General features: G+C 32.1%; 1 protein-coding gene and 3 long non-coding RNA genes across 8 annotated transcripts; 1 reads left to right on the top strand and 3 right to left on the bottom strand.

Annotated features, from left to right (window-relative positions):
* Positions 1 to 2,183: 2,183 nt before the first annotated feature.
* Positions 2,184 to 3,282, bottom strand: LOC146923107 (homeobox prospero protein). The gene is made up of 3 exons (XM_085715837.1): positions 3,154 to 3,282; positions 2,931 to 3,021; positions 2,184 to 2,820 (listed from the first exon to the last, which is right to left on the bottom strand). The coding sequence occupies exons 2-3, from the start codon at positions 2,971 to 2,973 to the stop codon at positions 2,378 to 2,380; spliced, it is 486 nt and encodes a 161-aa protein (XP_085571963.1). The 5' UTR covers positions 2,974 to 3,021; positions 3,154 to 3,282; the 3' UTR covers positions 2,184 to 2,377.
* Positions 3,283 to 7,215: 3,933 nt separating this feature from the next.
* On the bottom strand, positions 7,216 to 9,396 carry LOC146923108 (uncharacterized). 2 transcript variants are annotated; one of them, XR_015012713.1, is made up of 3 exons: positions 9,015 to 9,396; positions 8,418 to 8,928; positions 7,216 to 7,253 (listed from the first exon to the last, which is right to left on the bottom strand). It is a non-coding gene; the product is annotated as an uncharacterized LOC146923108 (long non-coding RNA). The 2 variants fall into 2 exon arrangements; XR_015012714.1 differs by lacking the exon at positions 7,216 to 7,253 and adding an exon at positions 7,853 to 7,921.
* Positions 9,397 to 9,399: 3 nt separating this feature from the next.
* On the bottom strand, positions 9,400 to 10,341 carry LOC146923109 (uncharacterized). Its single transcript, XR_015012715.1, has 3 exons — positions 9,905 to 10,341; positions 9,709 to 9,813; positions 9,400 to 9,463 (listed from the first exon to the last, which is right to left on the bottom strand). It is a non-coding gene; the product is annotated as an uncharacterized LOC146923109 (long non-coding RNA).
* Positions 10,342 to 16,531: 6,190 nt separating this feature from the next.
* On the top strand, positions 16,532 to 20,696 carry LOC146923110 (uncharacterized). 4 transcript variants are annotated; one of them, XR_015012718.1, is made up of 6 exons: positions 16,532 to 17,006; positions 17,088 to 17,260; positions 17,677 to 17,777; positions 18,177 to 18,376; positions 18,638 to 19,099; positions 19,596 to 20,696. It is a non-coding gene; the product is annotated as an uncharacterized LOC146923110 (long non-coding RNA). The 4 variants fall into 4 exon arrangements; XR_015012717.1 differs by having other exon boundaries at positions 18,638 to 18,743; positions 18,957 to 20,696; XR_015012719.1 differs by having other exon boundaries at positions 18,638 to 18,743.
* Positions 20,697 to 20,943: the final 247 nt, after the last annotated feature.

Here is a 20,943-nt window from a genome sequence, read left to right on the forward strand (position 1 = left end):
GTTATGTGAAGATATACCCTACCCATTTATTACGGTTACTTCAAACTTTGCACTTTGTTCTTTGATGTGTATTGAGTGCAAACACTTGACACAACTTGTTCTAATCTCTTGGCTTCGTACTTAATGTTCAACTGGGTTCTTTGTACCACAAGTACAACCCAGTTAGGCAGTTAACAATGTGCATCAACTGGGTTCTTTGTCCTTGGTAACTCTCTTTCCTTCTACTGTGTGTATCAACGTGAATTCTTGCAATCATATGAACCTTGATACATGTTTTGCATATTTTAACTGTCGTGTGTTAAATCTATGCAATAATAAGCCTGACTTAAAGTAAGTTTTAATATATGTGGCAATTTTTTAGAATACAAAGCCTTTTCTCTCAATGTCAAGTCTTTTTTCTTATAAAATCTAATGAAAAATAACTTTTTATTTGTAGGCCTAAAACTAAGACTTTAGAGCATCCACATCCATGCCATCAAATTTGGTAGCATAATTGGATTTGGATGATGGTGGTGGGTTTAGTGTATATTTGGCTTCATTTTTGTGAAAGATAAGGGTTATTCTGAAAATTAAAAAATTAATTTCGACATCTGTTGTTCTCAAGAAAATTTTAGTAACTTTAAAATTGATATAGTATGAAGTCGTAGTTTTTGTCTCTAAACTTGATTTTAAGCCTCAAATATTTTGTTCAACTCACTTTTACATGAACTTATTCAATCATAAATCACTTAACAATCAAGTCGATATTAATCAAAACTAATTTTACAAAATTAAACTTGCATATAATTGCTTATCATATGATTCTCTATTGCTGGCTGAGATTTCAAGTTTATGTTAAGTTTTAATTTGAGGAGAGAAGGATACAGTTCATTATTATTGTAATTTTGAAGGTCGATTTCTCCGGAGAAAATGACATCACACGAGAGGTTTGACTGATGTTTGTGTTCCTATGAGCTGAAATCAGTTCTCTAATCATGCTCTACCCAATGAGCTCTCAACAATATTTCAATGTCGGATCCTGTCAATATCAGCTAGCGATTAAAGAAACTCACCACCCTTTTGATGAATGGAAATTCTAGTGTCCAGTTTCTTCACACAAAGAGCCATATTCATAAAGACTAAAGAGTAATTCGAGATATGAATCTGACATACAGAAACCTTAATTTAATACCATATTAATAAATAAATCTGACATTAACTATGATGATAAAAATGTATCCCTTATAATGAAAAGAAAAACAGGAAAATTATGACAAAAATCTATGCATATGACGTATAAGAATGACATCCATATCCAATGGCTACAGAGTATGCACCTTCCCAAATCTTTCGCGGCTGCATATTTGAGTTGAGGAAGTGTTAAATCAGAACCTAATGACCATTTATATGCTAAGCAAGTTCTGATGCAAGATTACAAAAATGAGAAGAACAAAATATGGTGAAAAATAAATTCCGTCACGTGTCATTAGAAAAAGACTTTCTTAAAATAGATAGAAACCCATCCTGAATTTTCATCTCCAATTTCATGTTGTAACCAAACTCAGTAATAAAAGTTTTAAATTATAATGCCTTAAAACCAGACAAAATACTAAAAATTATAGTACAGCCAAAAATATATACTTCAATTTCCCTATAGATAGATTTCCATTGAAGGTTTTCATGTTCTTCAAGAATTATATAGCAAAAAGAATAAAATAATCTATCCAGACTAGACAACATTTGAGAGAATACATAAAAGAATTAAAATCAATGTACGCAATACTAGCAAATATCAGCTACCCAGTAAAACGGATCATAACAATGAAGTTGGTCAAAAAAAAACAATGAAGTTGATGGGGAAACCAAACAAAAGCCAGTATATGTACTTAGTTTCATCACTACCTTCCATACAAACAGATGCAAATCATACAAGTAGAATTGACTGCGGGGACTGCACGTTTGGATGGAAACGTCGGTAGATCTACAGAAAATAGTTGTAAAGCAAGATAATAAACAGAAATTTGAGATCATATATATCCTACTCAAAAGGGTCGAGCATTAACAACAAAAAATCTAAACATGAGAATTTTCTACTGCAGGTAAACTTCCCTTGTCATATAGTCCACTACTACTATATCTTAAAATCATTGCTCATGCAAGAATCCACCCTGATACACAAGAAAGCACAAAGAAGCCAAATCCGATAAGGAAAAAAACGTGACATAACATTCACAAGTCGCATACAAATGCAAATAATACCTCATTATCCGAGAACAACAAATATATTAGTCTTTTCCGTCTACTGTGATTTATTAAAAACATAACATTCAATATTTATTATTTACCAACACAAATGTAGTATTTTAATCCCCAACATTAAGGATTCAATTCAACGCACTCATTGATCTACATCAAAACCCTTCTCCTGAAGCTCACCAATAACTTCGTTCCTCATCCTAAACCAAAGCTTCTGAGCCTCTTGCTCAAACTTCTTATCCTTAAGCTCCTTCTTATAATCACTCTCATCCATATCATTCTCCACCATCCCTTTAGGTCCAATAGTTGTTCCAATCATTCCCCCCTTTTTAATAAACTCCTCCATAGCTTCCTCGTCTCCCGGATATGGAAACTCACGCCGCTGATACAAATGTTCCAGCTCCTTCTCTTCCTTGGGCATTGGCTTCAACGTCCACCAACCCAATGGCGATGTCTCGTTGAACAACCACGCTGCACCCATCACTGCATAAGTGCACGCCAAAGCCTTCCCCATTTGTTTCCAGAAGTAGTAATTATTCGGCCCCAGCCCTATTTTCTTGAGAAAATATTGGGCATGTTCTAAACCTGGCATAAAATGTAAAAAATTATTGGGTGAGACATTTCATCGAACACCTTGTGTGCAATGTTGGATTGTGTAATAGTAAGTGATTTACGGTAGTTAGAAAGGTACGTACCTGTTTTGGGTTCTGGTGTTTCGAAGAAGCGTTTACGAGGCATTGAGAATGTGAAGTGAAGTAATGAATATGGAACGATGATGGTGTTTTACTGCAGGGAAATGAGATTAAATTTGAAGTTAAGGATTAGAAAAGAAGACTTGAAAGATTATTCTAATTACTATTAGAATCAAACTATAAAGTGAAATCATTGAAATTAAATGAAGATATGTGTTAAGCGTGCCTGGGAATGAGTGATACTCGGCAAGTGCTTCTGCAAAGGAATTGCATAAAAGCTGCTTCGCGGGGAATACGAACTACTGGCAAAGGAAATTTTAGCAAACCTCTTTCTGTCTTTGAGATCTATTCTCACCCCCTTCCCTACTAATTGGTTTTATTGTAAACCGTTGATCTGCCATTAAAAGGAATGGAGGGCTGAAATTGCTCTACAGGAGAAAACAGGAGGAATTTTAACCGGAGACAATTCACTCCCATTTTTGAGATCTATTTTCACCCCTTCCCTACTAAAATACTATTTCGAGTAAGGGTTAATAGGTCTTTACCCTCCTGTAATAAGGTTATTTCTAGTTTTTCCCCTGTAATTTTTTTTTTATTTACCCTTTGTAAAAAAAAATTGTTTTGATTTACCCCTCTAGTAGGCCAAAACAAAAACCAATTTTATTTTTTTCATGAAATTTTCGTTTTTGTTTGGCCTATTAGGGGGTAAATCAAAACAAATTTTTTTTTACAGGGAGTAAATAAAAAAAATTTACAAGGGAAAAAACCGGAAATGACATATATTACAGGGGGTAAAGACCTATTAACCCTTCGAGTAATTATAGTCCCAAAGTTTTCAAACGCAAGCTAATTAATTTGACCACGTCAGAAAAAAAAAAAAAAAAAAAGGATCACTTTAGTCAAAAAATAAATATATAATTTGATCCATTTGTTACTCCCTTTTCTTTTAACCTTCATGTCCCTCACATAAATGATCTTACTAATTCAGAGTTCAGTCAAGAGTAAATAAAACTAACCTTCTGGAATTAGTTCATTGGTAAGAGCTCTGCCAACATTTGCTCCTTATATGAGTGGGAGGTCCAATCTACCCTCTGTTGGTTTCGGTATAATGTATTTGGGTTGTGGGCCTTGTCTCTTGCGTTGGGTGGTGGGGTATTTGGCTGCTTCTGACCAGCTCTTCAGGGTGGTGTTTTCTCATCTTCTCAGTCTGGTTTCCTAGTAGGGAGTTTGCTGTCTGGGTGCCCTTTTGTTGTTTTCTTTTTCTTGTTCTTAGTGCAGTACCTATGATGCATTGAGTTTGGCATGTATTTTGCCTCAGTACCTCTTGTGCTTTGTTTTTCTTTGGTTTTCCGTTTGGTGTACTACTTGGGATCTGAGAGGAGTGTTTTAAAATGAGTGATGAGAGGAACAAATATCAACCCTTAGATTAAAATAAATGGCTCACATTAAAAGCTGCACTTTAAATGGCACTTATCATGCTTAATTATTCCCACGCGCGTGTACTAACACAGAGAAGTAAAGGATAAAATACCCTCAGATGAATCGTCTTCCCCAAAGCATTGACACTCAAAGAAGACATCAAATTGATAGAAATTAATCGTATGAGATTACTCTTTGCACATACAACTCCAATTTTGTCAATTTTGTATCTACTCTTTTCTTTTGTTTTTGTTTGTTCCCATTCCTTTTTCTTCTTGTGAGCCACCAAAATAAATAAATCCAAAAGTATTAACCTACGACAACGGGAAGATGAAAATTAGCTTAAGCTTTATTGTAAAAAAAAAAAAAAAAAAGCTTTAGGAAAACCCATTTCCTTTTACAGAGATGAAAATCCATTGTTTGTTCGAAATTGATTAAAAAACTCATGGCCTTCAAATTTATGTGTTAACTTATGTTTATTCGGAGTTAAAAGACATCGATTGAGATAGACAAAGGCATTGGAATGAATATTAATTAGTGTTTTGTTGGGCGGAAGTAAAGAGAAGGAATCAGAGAGTACGATTGAGAGAAAGAGAGCAAGGAAAGAGAAGGAATTGGGAAGGAAGCGCATGGAAAGAAGAAATAAAACACTTGCAACTTAAAGTGCAGCTTTTAATGTGAGCCATTCATTTTAATCTAAGGGTTGATATTTGTTCCTCTCATCTCTCATTTTAAACACTCCTCTCATTTGATAGATATATATATACTAGTATTTGCCCCGTGCAACGCACGGGCAAAAAGCGGTTAATGTAGTAAATTGAATTATGAGTTCTTAAGAAAATAACAAAGTAAATAAGCTAAATTGTCGTTCATATAAATTAAATTATATAGTTACTCTATAACAACTAATAAATAAAACAACTGCCATAATCATCTTAACTTTTAGCCTGTGTCCTACAATGTTGTATTTTAATCATGAAATGACCACAAAAAAGTCTCAAAACAATTAAATAGCTTATTAGCAAAGATAACAATCGAAAGATGCCCTTGTAGACAATGAACATGGTAAGATGATAGAGAAAATGATTATAATAAAAAACATAATAACTAATTAAAGGCATAAACTAAATACCTATATCCCCGATGGTCAAATGAGAGAGAAAATGATTAAAATAAAAAAACATAAACTAAATACCTATATCCCCTTGTTTGAAGAATATGAAAATTTCGACTTAAATTAAATACTTATAGCCCCCCATGTTTTAGGGAATATAAAATTTTTAACTACCATCAAATACTTATAGCCCCCATGTATAAGAAATATTGATTTGTTTGAGGTTAGCATTGAAATATATATGATTTATGTCATATGTAGAGAGAGAAGAAGAGAGTGAGAGATTGAAAGTGTGGATATTTGAATTTTGAGTTTGAATTGTGGGTGAAATTTGTCATGTAATTGTTGTTGTTCTTATGAACAAAAGACATGTTTACAACTACTATCTTGTTGGATTAATAGTTTAATGGACTAACAAAACAGGGAGTGTTTGTACATTATTGAGAGAGTGGAAGATTGCATATACACTATCCAGAGGAAGATTTTGTAAGTCTCCCGTGTAGTGTTTTACATCCTATTATTTTTTTTATATAGGGCCATGAATTTATCCAGAGGAAGGTTTTGCATATTTTCTTAGTTAACTCAATCATATAACTGAAGAAGAGACTTATAGATTTATAGGAATATGAAACACAATCAATTATACAATTCTAAGGAAGATGATTCATTAAGCCTCCCGTGTTCTTTGGGACATATTTTTGAAACTATCCAAACAAATGGGTAAACAAAAAATTGAGTCTTAAGATTTTGTCTACGTTTATAAAGATAAATTAAATTATAATAAAATAATTTTGTCTAAGTTTACAAAGATAAATTAAAACAAATGAAGTAAATGTTTACTCAAATTGAGCTAATTTTGTTTCCATAATAGTTGTTTCTCTATTATTACCAACTTATTAGAAGATATTATTAAAAAAAAATTAAGTAAATTGTGCATACAAAATAATAGTGATACTAATTTTTTTAAGAAGAAACTGTATATTGTGAAAAAATGATAAAATGAGGTAGCTTATGGTTTTTTGATCCAAATTACTTTACTAAAAGGGATGATAAAATGTACTTTACTAAAAATTGAATTTATTGAACTTATTTGCTTGCTTTGACGCCAAAAAGTAAGTAAGTATAAATAATTCTGAGAAAAATTCAGTTTTGTTACAATATAAATAATGAAATAGTTAATAAATAATTCTACCAAAAAAATATAGTAAATAATCAAAAGATAATTCATATGACAACAATGTTTGTTCAGCTACAAAATTGTTACATTAGCTCTGGTGTTGGATAAACATGTTGCCGCAAAGACTGTTGAAAGTTTCAAATACCCCCCAAGAAGTAAAACTCTTTGAACTAACATGATGCCTTGTAAAATTCTTTTGCAAAGTCTGCTGTTACTCAAATGTCTAAGTAATGTTTTCAGTTTGCAGGCAAATATTCATGTTGTTGGTAGCACTAAAGGGTGACTATAGCAACAAAGAAAGTTATTACTTATTCAAAACTTAACTTTTGTAAAAGGACTACACTATGTGATAAAGTTGTCAAAAACATAAAACTATGACCTAATCAAAAACTGATTCAAATAGAGAGAATTTGATTCAAGTAGCTACTCAAAAACTCAATTACAATGGGTTGCTTGTTTATAACAATAAAACTTTAGTGACGGTACACATTAGAATAGTTCCACAAAGTTTTCCAAATCAAATCTAGATATCCTTTTCTGCCTAGTTGCAATACCTCCTTGCTTCAGATTTTGCATAGTGGAGTCTCGAGTGTCCTTTTTTTCTTCTTCTTTCTTTCTGTATATGGGTTAAAAACACAGTTTATGAATTCATTCCTTTCTTGAAGCGGCAAATAAAGTGAACATAAACTTTAACATAGAATCAAGGGTAAGCACTATAAAAGCATGCATTTTATCAAAGCAAATAGATAAAACACTATAGTTAAGACAACAAACTCATGTCAATCTTTGTTAAAGACTTCAAATCTAACAAACAGTACCAAGTCCGCAAAATTAATTCTTAAAGGCAATCTCAATGATAAGCTGACTCATATTCTAAGTATTCGTTATTGCAATTATATTCATAATAATACTATCAGCACATCATAACATAACAGAACCTATTAGCCATGCTTCCTTTCACCAAATTCGGCTTCAGATATCACAATAAAGAACTTGATCTTGCTTACCTTCATATATGTGCTTCAAACAAATACACATCACTCTAGTGAAATTAAATGTAACAAAGAAAGATATTTGCATTTCATGAGTCAATCAAAAGTTCAAAATAATTAAATATTCATAGGGCAACCAACAAATGTAAAGTCTAAAACAATATCTAACTGAAGCATACGATGAAGTATTCAAGCATAAAATTCATTAAGTTTATGAATTTACCTCAACAAAATGGTCAAGGCGGATTTTTAAAAAAGAAAAACTATTAATTTATACAAAACAGGTTTCACCCTACAAAGCAAAGCAAGACGTTCAATACATAAAAAGTTCCACTAAATCTTTACAACTTATAATTGTGTAGGGCATTTTTTTACATTCTTCTCCATGGTTATGGCTATGACCTTATCATGCATGATTGTAAAATATTTACCATAACATGAAAGCCCAGAAATCAGGGCTCTAATTTTGATTTATCAATCTTATGACATTAATAAATCAAAATTTATCATTCCATATCTCCAAAAGATGCAAGAAGTAAAAAAACACATGAGTTCTTATAGCAGCTGCTACTTTAAAGATTTCATTATCTCAAAATGATCTATGATCAAATTTATCATTTTTTTAGTAGACTCAGGATTTGAAAATGAGACAACCCAGTTATGAGACAAATAAATCATGTGACTTGTATTAACAACACAGATAGTCACCAACTCACCTATAGTCAGATTCAAAGTCAAAAATGAATTTTGCCACATACTTAAAAAAAGGGTTAAAAGCAACTCCTTACATGTAAATCCTTTGAGAAAACAATGAACACAACATTCGCAACCCACATATTGATCTTCTACAACGAACAGTCACCCTTTCGCCACCGTCTTCGATCCATCAGATTTCGAGTCCAAGAAATCAAATCAACCATCACCCCTCAATTGCATCTGCTTCACTGTGATGCTACTGCCACATCAAAGTTTCTGACATTTACTGCAGCGCTAAGCTTCAACCGATGCTTGCAAGGGAAATTGAAGAAAGAGAAATACAATTATGCGAACTCTCTCATTGGATAATGAATTAATCAAATGGAATAATGAAATTGAAGGAAGAGAAAGACGATTGAAGCAGAAAGAAAGAGGAAAACCGGAAAACAATTACCTTGGCAGAACGAAACTTGAGGTGAAAAAGTTTTGTAAGGTGCTGAATTTTGCAGAAGGTGGGAGATAAGTTTGTTTGATAGTGAGAAAGAGAAAGACTTGCCACAATGAGTCAATACCTCAAGGCATGGAAACATAATCATCACAAACCTACATTGATCAATCATCACAAACCTACTATTAATTCAAAGCATTGCATGACATTGAATTAATAAACAAAGTTTCATAGAGATTACCTAAAAAAATTAAACTTATTTTTTTAAACCTTTTCCATGCTTATCTTTGCCTAGAGCAATGCTTTGAACAATACATATCCCGCATCACAAATAAAAACTGGTTTTTTAAAAATGAACACTAAATAATAAGAAGTAAGAAGTTACAATTCATAGAGATTAAGCTAAGGATAAGATTAGAGCAATGCTTTGAACAATACATATTCAAATGCTTTGAACAATACAATACAATAGCCCTTCTAAAGATTTTAAAGGTCCAGTAATATGTTTCATATCACAAAGTAAAGCAAAATTTCTAAAATTCATTGCATACTTTGAATTAACAAACAAAGTTTCATAGAGATTACCTCCAAAAATTTAACTTATTTTTTTAAACCTTTTCCCATGCTTATTTTGTTAAACTCTTGCAATTGCTCCAAGCCCTCAGATTTTCAAAAGTTGTCCACCTTTTACTACACATAATATTAAAACAAAAATCTTTCTAAATCAATATCAAAACTAACAAAATCATCAGTTTCCTTATTAAGACATAATTACAAACACTTAAAACAAAATTGGAAAAACATAATTTTCTCTAAAATCTGAAATCAACAGTCTAAAATCACTAAACAGGAATATGAAATTAAAATCAACACGAAAAATCAAATTAAAAACATAAAACAGATTGAATACATTTGAGAGAATGATGTCAGAATACCTAAAAATCCTAACATAAACAATCATCGAATCTGATCGAGAGTCATACTTGATATTGGAGGTTACGTGAACCATTTCCCTCATCTGCTTCAACGCGCGCCTTTCACTGCATAAATCACAAAATCAAGTTTTCACCAATCAAAAAACGATTTGAAGTGACTGCGGTGTTATAAAATTGGGTATTCTGAGTCACTTACCTTTGTTTCGATTGATTGATTGGATGATGATAGCTTGACCGACGAATCCACCGGAGGTCGGCGATTTTGGTTTCCACCGTGGTATTGATTGATTACAAAGAATTTAGTTGTGTTCTGAGATTTGGTAGACTTGAGTGTTTAGGGTTTTGAGGGGAAGTAGAGAGAAAATGAAAGAAGAGGGAGAGAGAGAGCGCAAGAAGAATAAGGGAAAAAGCAGAGAAGAGAGGGGAGGGGGATGAATTTCTATGGGATTTTGAAATTTGAAATTTGAATTTTGTGGTAGAGACTCTTCTTTGGGAAGAAGAGGGGGAAATTGAAATTTGAAACAGTGTGTGAAGGAGAAAGGAAGAAGGAAAGGGATTTGGCTTTGTAAAGCCATGTAAGGTGCTGCAATTGTGATTTTCTGCAGAAGGGAGGGAAGAAGTGAAGTCCTTTTCACCTTGCCATTTTCGTTGAGTGAGAGAACTGGGCCATATAGCTTTTGGGCTTTTTTTGAAAATGACTTTTGTTTTTTACTTAAAAACAGACCCCTTTTTCTTGCTTCTTGGAGGGAAATTATAATTTTCAAATTCCTTGTGTAAAAATGAATGAGAATGATTTTAAAAATTTGAAAAAATTATGAAAATGATGTTTCTATATCATGAATGCTAAAAGTGGTTAAAATTTGAACTTTTGAAAATTGATGATTTGGCAAGGATGGCTTAAGAATGTGACACATAGGATTGGAGGCCTAAAAATTGTTCCTCCTTTTACTACACATAATATTAAAACAAAAATCTTTCTAAATCAATATCAAAACTAACAAAATCATCAGTTTCCTTATTAAGACATAATTACAAACACTTAAAACAAAATTGGAAAAACATAATTTTCTCTAAAAGGTGAAGTCCTTTTCACCTTGCCATTTTCGTTGAGTGAGAGAACTGGGCCATATAGCTTTTGGGCTTTTTTTGAAAATGACTTTTGTTTTTTACTTAAAAACAGACCCCTTTTTCTTGCTTCTTGGAGGGAAATTATAATTTTCAAATTCCTTGTGTAAAAATGAATGAGAATGATTTTAAAAATTTGAAAAAATTATGAAAATGATGTTTCTATATCATGAATGCTAAAAGTGGTTAAAATTTGAACTTTTGAAAATGATGATTTGGCAAGGATGGCTTAAGAATGTGACACATAGGATTGGAGGCCTAAAAATTGTTCCTCCTTTTACTACACATAATATTAAAACAAAAATCTTTCTAAATCAATATCAAAACTAACAAAATCATCAGTTTCCTTATTAAGACATAATTACAAACACTTAAAACAAAATTGGAAAAACATAATTTTCTCTAAAATCTGAAATCAACAGTCTAAAATCACTAAACAGGAATATGAAATTAAAATCAACACGAAAAATCAAATTAAAAACATAAAACAGATTGAATACATTTGAGAGAATGATGTCAGAATACCTAAAAATCCTAACATAAACAATCATCGAATCTGATCGAGAGTCATACTTGATATTGGAGGTTACGTGAACCATTTCCCTCATCTGCTTCAACGCGCGCCTTTCACTGCATAAATCACAAAATCAAGTTTTCACCAATCAAAAAACGATTTGAAGTGACTGCGGTGTTATAAAATTGGGTATTCTGAGTCACTTACCTTTGTTTCGATTGATTGATTGGATGATGATAGCTTGACCGACGAATCCACCGGAGGTCGGCGATTTTGGTTTCCACCGTGGTATTGATTGATTACAAAGAATTTAGTTGTGTTCTGAGATTTGGTAGACTTGAGTGTTTAGGGTTTTGAGGGGAAGTAGAGAGAAAATGAAAGAAGAGGGAGAGAGAGAGCGCAAGAAGAATAAGGGAAAAAGCAGAGAAGAGAGGGGAGGGGGATGAATTTCTATGGGATTTTGAAATTTGAAATTTGAATTTTGTGGTAGAGACTCTTCTTTGGGAAGAAGAGGGGGAAATTGAAATTTGAAACAGTGTGTGAAGGAGAAAGGAAGAAGGAAAGGGATTTGGCTTTGTAAAGCCATGTAAGGTGCTGCAATTGTGATTTTCTGCAGAAGGGAGGGAAGAAGTGAAGTCCTTTTCACCTTGCCATTTTCGTTGAGTGAGAGAACTGGGCCATATAGCTTTTGGGCTTTTTTTGAAAATGACTTTTGTTTTTTACTTAAAAACAGACCCCTTTTTCTTGCTTCTTGGAGGGAAATTATAATTTTCAAATTCCTTGTGTAAAAATGAATGAGAATGATTTTAAAAATTTGAAAAAATTATGAAAATGATGTTTCTATATCATGAATGCTAAAAGTGGTTAAAATTTGAACTTTTGAAAATGATGATTTGGCAAGGATGGCTTAAGAATGTGACACATAGGATTGGAGGCCTAAAAATTGTTCCTCCTTTTACTACACATAATATTAAAACAAAAATCTTTCTAAATCAATATCAAAACTAACAAAATCATCAGTTTCCTTATTAAGACATAATTACAAACACTTAAAACAAAATTGGAAAAACATAATTTTCTCTAAAAGGTGAAGTCCTTTTCACCTTGCCATTTTCGTTGAGTGAGAGAACTGGGCCATATAGCTTTTGGGCTTTTTTTGAAAATGACTTTTGTTTTTTACTTAAAAACAGACCCCTTTTTCTTGCTTCTTGGAGGGAAATTATAATTTTCAAATTCCTTGTGTAAAAATGAATGAGAATGATTTTAAAAATTTGAAAAAATTATGAAAATGATGTTTCTATATCATGAATGCTAAAAGTGGTTAAAATTTGAACTTTTGAAAATGATGATTTGGCAAGGATGGCTTAAGAATGTGACACATAGGATTGGAGGCCTAAAAATTGTTCCTCCTTTTACTACACATAATATTAAAACAAAAATCTTTCTAAATCAATATCAAAACTAACAAAATCATCAGTTTCCTTATTAAGACATAATTACAAACACTTAAAACAAAATTGGAAAAACATAATTTTCTCTAAAATCTGAAATCAACAGTCTAAAATCACTAAACAGGAATATGAAATTAAAATCAACACGAAAAATCAAATTAAAAACATAAAACAGATTGAATACATTTGAGAGAATGATGTCAGAATACCTAAAAATCCTAACATAAACAATCATCGAATCTGATCGAGAGTCATACTTGATATTGGAGGTTACGTGAACCATTTCCCTCATCTGCTTCAACGCGCGCCTTTCACTGCATAAATCACAAAATCAAGTTTTCACCAATCAAAAAACGATTTGAAGTGACTGCGGTGTTATAAAATTGGGTATTCTGAGTCACTTACCTTTGTTTCGATTGATTGATTGGATGATGATAGCTTGACCGACGAATCCACCAGAGGTCGGCGATTTTGGTTTCCACCGTGGTATTGATTGATTACAAAGAATTTAGTTGTGTTCTGAGATTTGGTAGACTTGAGTGTTTAGGGTTTTGAGGGGCAGTAGAGAGAAAATGAAAGAAGAGGGAGAGAGAGAGCGCAAGAAGAATAAGGGAAAAAGCAGAGAAGAGAGGGGAGGGGGATGAATTTCTATGGGATTTTGAAATTTGAAATTTGAATTTTGTGGTAGAGACTCTTCTTTGGGAAGAAGAGGGGGAAATTGAAATTTGAAACAGTGTGTGAAGGAGAAAGGAAGAAGGAAAGGGATTTGGCTTTGTAAAGCCATGTAAGGTGCTGCAATTGTGATTTTCTGCAGAAGGGAGGGAAGAAGTGAAGTCCTTTTCACCTTGCCATTTTCGTTGAGTGAGAGAACTGGGCCATATAGCTTTTGGGCTTTTTTTGAAAATGACTTTTGTTTTTTACTTAAAAACAGACCCCTTTTTCTTGCTTCTTGGAGGGAAATTATAATTTTCAAATTCCTTGTGTAAAAATGAATGAGAATGATTTTAAAAATTTGAAAAAATTATGAAAATGATGTTTCTATATCATGAATGCTAAAAGTGGTTAAAATTTGAACTTTTGAAAATGATGATTTGGCAAGGATGGCTTAAGAATGTGACACATAGGATTGGAGGCCTAAAAATTGTTCCTCCTTTGTATATTATTAAGATTAAGATTAAGATAAGATTAAGATATATATATATATAAAATATATTTTGCCATTAAAAAAAAGTAAATAAAACTAGCTCCACCTGAAATTAAACGCAGGTTCTTTCGAATGATTTGTTTCATGGGAGTTCAATCGCTTATTCACTCTCTTTTAGTTGCTTTAACATATGTAATATTGCATATGTTCGACAAACTCTAATAATAATAATAATAATAATAATAATAATAATAATAGTAATAATAATAATAATAAACCATCATTTTTTCGCGCTTATAATAAAAATCAAAACCATCATATGATTGCACATGTTTCTTGTGTGTTATCTAGTTTCCGGAGAAAATGGGTCATAATAATATGAAGATTACCACGAGAATCGCACATGGGGTTCAAAGAGGCTCAATGACATTTTAATTATAACAACTGAAATTAACGGAAAGAAGAACACATTCTATCAAAAAAAATTATTGTTTATATTTTTAAACTTAAATTAAAAAAAAAGTTCAACTAAAATAAGGTTATTTTTTCAATTCTCTATAATTATGATGTGGATTTTAATTTTAGTTTAACAAATAAACAAATTGTTGATGGTTAATATGTCTAGAAAAAATCCGATAAAAAAGTAGAGTTAGCGTCTCTTTATGTCTAGGAAAAATCCGATAAAAAAGTAGTTCCTTGATAGTTAGGGTATGTTTGTTATAGATTATAAAACGAATTGACATTTAATAATATAGAGTATAAAAAAGTGAAATATTAGGTAATTTTTTTTTTACCATAAATTACACCATACAGCAATTCAATTTAATCATAACCCAATTTAATCAAGTCTACCATAGTTTAATTATTAGATAACCAACCAGGACAACCATTCCTAGTTGTAACTTTTGGGAAAATACATAAAGGATGCAAAGTTTCATTGCATTCTCGAAGGCGCCTCAACTTATTTTAATTTTTGAATCAAAGTGATAAAATCACAATTTTGTTTCAAGTAAGCTCACATTCACAATCAAATTTTGTTCCTCAATTATGTAGGTATGTTTAGAACATCATAAGGACACAAAAAAAAACTTATGGAGTTTTTAAACGAGAGACAAATTAATTATGAAATTTAACTGTCACGCCTCTACTTTTTTGCTCTTGTGTCAAGCTCCAATTGTTCATTAAATGAGTAGCTAACGCTCAAAAAAGTTGCTGGTAAGTCTCAAAGTGATCCTCTCAATCATGTAGAATATTGCGACTCTTCCAAAGTATGTTTGTTCCTGGACCTGCGAAAAATTTGAAAATTCACCCCATAAATCCCCTTCTTGCTAGAAACTTGCTCTCCTATCACATTGAAAAAAGGTGAAAAGAATCTTCTCCTATTTCTTTCCACATAACACACACAAAGGCGAGCATTCAACGCTATGTTCTTTTAAATGTAATTGGACCGTCAATATTTCTAAGGACTTAAAAGACCTCCAAAAGGGCTTTTAGACCCTCTCAGAGGACTTAACACCCTCTAGAAGGGCTCTAAGGCCTAAGGCGCGCCCTCCCCAAGGCGCCGCCTCATCCCGCTTCTAGAAGCCTCTAGAATGCTGCATACATACCTAATTACCCTCGTTACTTATAGCTTAATTAACCATAAATCAGGCTCATAAAGGGCTATAAATACAACCCTTGAGAGTTTTATCAAGACATGATCAATATAATACAAACCCTAATACGATTATTGTACTTTTTGCAAGTACAATAATCTATGAGTTAACACATTTATGCACACACGACAAATTCTTCACTTTAGACAGAACTTTAAGCATCAAATGCTCCCAATCACCTTCAACTTTCAAGTGATCAACAATAACATCAATGTAATCCCATTGATACACAAACTATAAGCATTACGTGCGTATACGTCCTATATTTCACCGCCTTCCAAAGACCGTTTGTCTTGTGTTACTAATTTAAAAATTGATACTTGCATAATATTTGAAGCAGTATAGGTATTATAATGCTGACGAAGTAATTATGCATTATGCTCCTAATGTTCGACACACATCAAATTTGTCACATTCGTGTTTACTAACATGTGATGCATGTCACCATCTATCATTCCACACCCTTCTCGGATCTAAGAAATGAGAATTACAAAATACTACACCAAATATAAATAGGGTTAGGCTAAAATACACTATGGGTCCTTTATGTTTAAGATTTGTAAGAGATAAGTCATTTAAGTTATTTTGTTCATATATAATAATTCCTTTAACTCATCAATTGTTTGCACCGTTACCCTTTCCAATAAAATAAGCTGAGGTAGCAGTTAAGTAGTTAAGTGCTGATATGACAGGTTCACATCAGGAAAAAAAAATATTTTATTCGCAAACTCAACAATCTTCATCCTCTTTCTTCAATCATCGTCATAATCTTCACCTTCATCACATAAACCCAAAAATTCAAAAGTCAAAATCCAACAAAATTAATTGAATTTTTTTTGGATATCAAAATATTATTGTTCATCATTTATCACATAAAAATAAACCGAAAAACTATATTTATGTTCTCTAAAAATATAATTACAAACCGGATATCACTTACTCTTAAAGCTTATTAGGTCTAGCTATATCTAAACCTAATTATTTCCCTCTAATTCCATGTAATTTAATGCTAATCCCTTTAACCCTAAAATATTTCCCTCCAACCATTTCAAATTTGAATTTGCTATTTTCTCTCCCATCATTTTCTAGGCTGTTGCACGTTCCAATAACTTCAGTCAGATTTTGATTTCCAATGACTTTAGTCGGATTAAGCCTTCTTCTTCTTATCTGTTTTTAAAAATAAAAATAAAAATTTGCCTCTTCTCATCGGCCTCCTTTCATACCTTTTAGTTCATATCGCTCTCCAGCACTACTTTCTATCTTCCAGAAGCTTACTCTCTGTACACCACCGTTCTGCCTTCACATGGACATGGGTCCCATCAGCGACGCTACCTCTCCCACCTTCTCCCTCGCCCGTTGTCTGTTGTCTCCTCTCTCTCGCAAACCATGTTCATTGACGTTCCTCAATGGTAATTTTTATTTCTAGGTTTCAATTCTTATTAAATGTTTGTGTGATTAAATAATAGTGATTTTTGTTTATGTATATATAGGGATTAAATGCTCATGAGAGGAAGCAATTGGCCAAGTTGTTTGGGGAAGCTATCGTTTCCACTGAACCTGGTGTTATATTTTTATGTTTCAAGTAGTTTTAACATAGTTTTTGAAGTGTTCAGAGCAAAGGTTATGTCTGATTCCAGATTGTGCCAGATTCTACTTTCCAGAGGTTTTCTTCACTTATTCTCCTATTTTTTCTGTTAATTTTTAGTCTGATTCTATTTTGTATAGTAATTGTTTTTTCATGGAATAAAAGGTGACAAACTATGCAATTGCAACATGTTTCTGCTCCTTTTTACCAATCCAAGAAGGGTTCTCTTATAAAGTTCCTAATTTTTTCAATCTATTTTGATTCTTTTCATTTGCTTGCAATTCTATGATCATTACTTTAGATGTGTGTCATTTTTTATGGTGTTCTTTGAATTGTATTACTCTACTAATATTTGGCAACTTTCTAACAAGTTTTTATTAAGATTTTGTTTTTCTTTATTGGAGGTTCTCTTATTCTTTTAGTGTTTATTCATTTTTGCTTTTTCTATTTGAGGGGAAGTAGAAAACCAATAGTCTCATTTTGCTTTGTTCCAGGCTTCATAAGTCAATGACGACATCTTTCAGCCCCATCTGCTAAAGAGGTCCCTATTTAGCCCGAATTTGAAGATATCCTTGCATTAATGAGTATACCTTAGGTAATATACATGTTTGAGACTTGCTGTGATTTCAATATGAAACTCATGTATGTGCACAAGTATCTTAAATTAATTATCCTCTGTAGTTTATGACAGAAACCACATGTTTGGGTTTAACTCTAAAACCAAATATTCAAGGGTGTGAGTGTTAATAATTGTTACTGAATATGACATTTTTTATGTTTGTGAAATGTGTATTTAACTACTTAATGTATCATTCTTGAGTTATGGATTAGGCTGTTCATTGTTTGATTGACAAATGCAACGCAATGGAGTCATTCTGCACTCATCTTCAGTCCTCTTCCAACCCTCTCACACAACACATCCATCACAATCATATTCCTCTCAGAATGCATTTGTTTCTCTCTCTAATTTCCCTTTGTTTCGTTATTGCAACAGATTCTGCAGCTTCACCTTTGTACAATGCCTTAATCGCAAGACATCAACCATAAGCTCCGATCTTGAAATGCTCGATTCAATGCTGTTCGTCACCATTTCTTTTGAAGAGCTTTTAGGTCTCTGCAACAAATTGTACAAGAAGAGTCTAGCTGATCTACTAGAACTCAAAGATTGTCTTTCAAGTTATGGCTACGTTCAAGGTATTTATATAAGTTCAGATTTTAAGTTTGTTTGTCTTTTCTACTTCTGGGAATTGACTCTATTTCCTTTATGCTCTTTTTATTTGTCAGCCCCTTTGGCATTTTGTATAACTCACTAATTTTCTGGTTTTGTTTTGGTATTTAATAGCCAATGGAAAGATTTGTTTTTTTTTTTATTATCAAATTTAGGTAGATTTTTGTTGTTGTCATGGTGTTTGATTTGTATGGTTTTTAAATTTCTACTTCAATTTACAATACAAGGTTGGGATGCTCGACGAGGGGATGTTTTGAGGCATGGTGTGCTGCTTTCAGCCTTTGTCGCTCGCATGTGTCTTCAATTGTAATTCATTATTTATACAAATTGGTGGTATGTTTCTTTCAAAATATATGTTTATGATTTTTTTTGCTTTGGTTTGAATAGTTGTCATATACCTTCACAATTTATTTGTTTTCTCTATTATATTTTGGGTTTTTTATATTTTCACTCACATGTTCATATCTTTTGGGGTCTCATTTTTGTTTTTCCATCGATGATTTAATTGACTGTTGCTGCTGGTTTCTGTGTCGTTTTTGGAATCAGGTTCGGCTATTTTTTGGTTGGGTGCCTGTAGTTTTTTTTGCGTTTTGTGCACTGTGAGGGGGCTTGGCTTTTGTAGCTGCAGCGTCCCTAATTAAGTGCTGTAATTTGCCTCTGTTTTTGGCCCTTCTCTCATATCTCTTGAGGTTGGTGCCTGTTAGGGTTGTATTATTTTTCATGGTCTACAAATTTGATTGTTTCTATATATGTATATTTTATATGTTATGAATCTAAACAAGATAAGAAACATTGTATTCTTACTTAAGTGGTTCTGTGTTGTTTGATCTGTTTTGTATTTGTGAATGTTGTAAGTAAATTGGTTGCTACTTTCTAGATTATGAGAATCAAATTAAACTGAATTCATGGTAAGCACATAACTTCTCAATGCACTACTTATTCTCTTTATTGTGATAAAGTCAATTGTTAAAGTTGTGATAGGGAAAAGGCAAGAAAATCATGTTATTATTTATTCTCTGCATACATGGTTGTTTTAGTTGGTATTCACAAATTAAAGTTTTTTTTTTTTTTATTTAACACAATTTTTTCAGTTTTTGATTGGGTTTGATGTGAGGTGAGTTGAGTTGAGATAATTTGTGTTACTTGAAATGTATTTGAAGATATACCCTGCTTCATCCATTTCAGGTTTCATGGTTTTAATAGCATGAAGTTAATTATTGACATACCTTTCTGGTCCAATTAATGTCGAATCTAGCACAATGCATCATGTCAAAGGACAGCTTAGGATGACTGATTTTTGTAACTATGTTGATTATTGCTTCGGATAGCTGATTTTTTTTATTCATAAAAGGTTGGTTTCGATGGAAGATTGTTATAATCGTGTAAGTCATAGCGGTAGGTAAAAAGCTTTTAGTGAGATTATTTAGGATCTAGAATTAGTATTGGAAGTGATCATTGATTTTTTTTTTCACATTTTATAATTTGGCTAATAGCTATATCTTCTGATAACTAATGACTTCCAAGAAGTAATAATGATCTCAATGGTAACTTTCAGAAGGAAAATTACCGTAGTGGATGGTTATAGTCATGTGTGAATCAAGAAAAGGTTCTTTGGTGTTTTAGTGTCAATATTATGTAAGAATGTAAGAGAAGTAATATTTTTAAGTGAATAGATACTTTATACAAATGTTGGTTAGCTTCCATAATTTGTTTTCCAACGTAATGAATACATGCTTTATACGTATGTCTTGCTGTTGATTATGCAGGGATGTGCAAGTTAATTGAAAAATATTTAGTATTGTGATTCTGATGTAGTTTTTTTTTTTTTTCAATTACTTCAATTTAGATTAATTTCAAATGGGCTTTTATTATAGGTTAGTGTATATCAGAGTATAACTCCAAATGAATTTTTCAATTCCCTGTGATTATGATGTATTTCGTATTTCCTTTTATTATTTTATTTTTCCTTCTTTTCAGCATCTTGCACAATTGGCTGCTTGGCAGTTTTCGACTTTTCTTTTAATTAGACCATTTTAGCAACAAAAAAAATATATGTTCCTTAAACATAATTTTAACTTTTCACTCTTGATATCAATCTTTTCTTTAGGTATTTTATCATTTGACAGTACAGAGGAGACATACAATTTATTTCACATCAATTTTTTTTTTCATGATATACTTTATTCTTATATATTACGGTTGAAGATATTGATAACCGATTAAGATGGTGAAGTTACCATTGTAAATTCAAATGTGGTCTATAAATAATTATTTCGTAATTTATGATAACTAAAATTGTCTGCAACTCATTCCCAAAAAATATGAATATTTATAGATAGGAAATACAATTCTGAACGTAATTTTAATATAGTATAATATAATTTTTTCTACGAATTATTGAACATCATGAAAATATACAAATAACTTATGATTTGTATTAAAATCTATAGGACCCGTGCATCGCACGGGTCGGTAATCTAGTGTGTTTAAACGTTTTTTGGGAATGTTATGAAACCGGAAATCAGAGTGCATA

This window comes from Medicago sativa, chromosome 5 (assembly GCF_051527215.1).
Source record: "Medicago sativa cultivar Bolivia chromosome 5, Bolivia_mono, whole genome shotgun sequence".
Lineage (NCBI taxonomy): Eukaryota > Viridiplantae > Streptophyta > Magnoliopsida > Fabales > Fabaceae > Medicago > Medicago sativa.

Excerpts from the sequence above, each read along its gene's own strand:
- LOC146923107 (XM_085715837.1), bottom strand. The coding sequence starts at position 2,973 with ATGCCTCGTAAACGCTTCTTCGAAACACCAGAACCCAAAACAG. Across the intron at positions 2,821-2,930 it reads AACACCAGAACCCAAAACAG|GTTTAGAACATGCCCAATAT; the intron begins GTACGTACCTTT and ends ATTTTATGCCAG.